The 284-nt window shown below is 51.8% G+C and overlaps 1 protein-coding gene across 1 annotated transcript in view; it reads right to left on the reverse strand.

Annotated features, from left to right (window-relative positions):
- Positions 1–13: 13 nt before the first annotated feature.
- Positions 14–284, reverse strand: part of LOC119588081 — a gene marked incomplete at its 3' end in the record, with an annotated part of 5,346 nt that continues 5,075 nt past the window's right edge. Inside the window, 1 exon segment of the mRNA XM_037936788.1 lies at positions 14–260. Within this exon segment, the coding sequence (XP_037792716.1) occupies positions 14–260 (247 nt within the window).

Here is a 284-nt window from a genome sequence, read left to right on the forward strand (position 1 = left end):
GCATGTACAGTACCTGAAACTCATCCTTTTTCCACATCTCGTCGTCGTACCCCAGGATCGCCTTTTGCCTCGAGGTCAGCGAGCTCTTATAGCACCCGGTGTCCACCAAGAAGGTGACAGTCTTTCCTCTGCACGTCAATTGCACAAGAGGTGTTCTGCAATCTCCCGGTTCTCTATAGATTTTAGTCGAACAGATGACTGTCTCCTGCTCGTCCATGGCGGGCGTTTGCTTTGGCCTCTGGGCACGTCGGGTCATTTGGCTGCAGGTAAGGATCTTCATTCAA

This window comes from Penaeus monodon, chromosome 23 (genome assembly GCF_015228065.2).
Source record: "Penaeus monodon isolate SGIC_2016 chromosome 23, NSTDA_Pmon_1, whole genome shotgun sequence".
Taxonomy (NCBI): Eukaryota; Metazoa; Arthropoda; class Malacostraca; order Decapoda; family Penaeidae; genus Penaeus; species Penaeus monodon.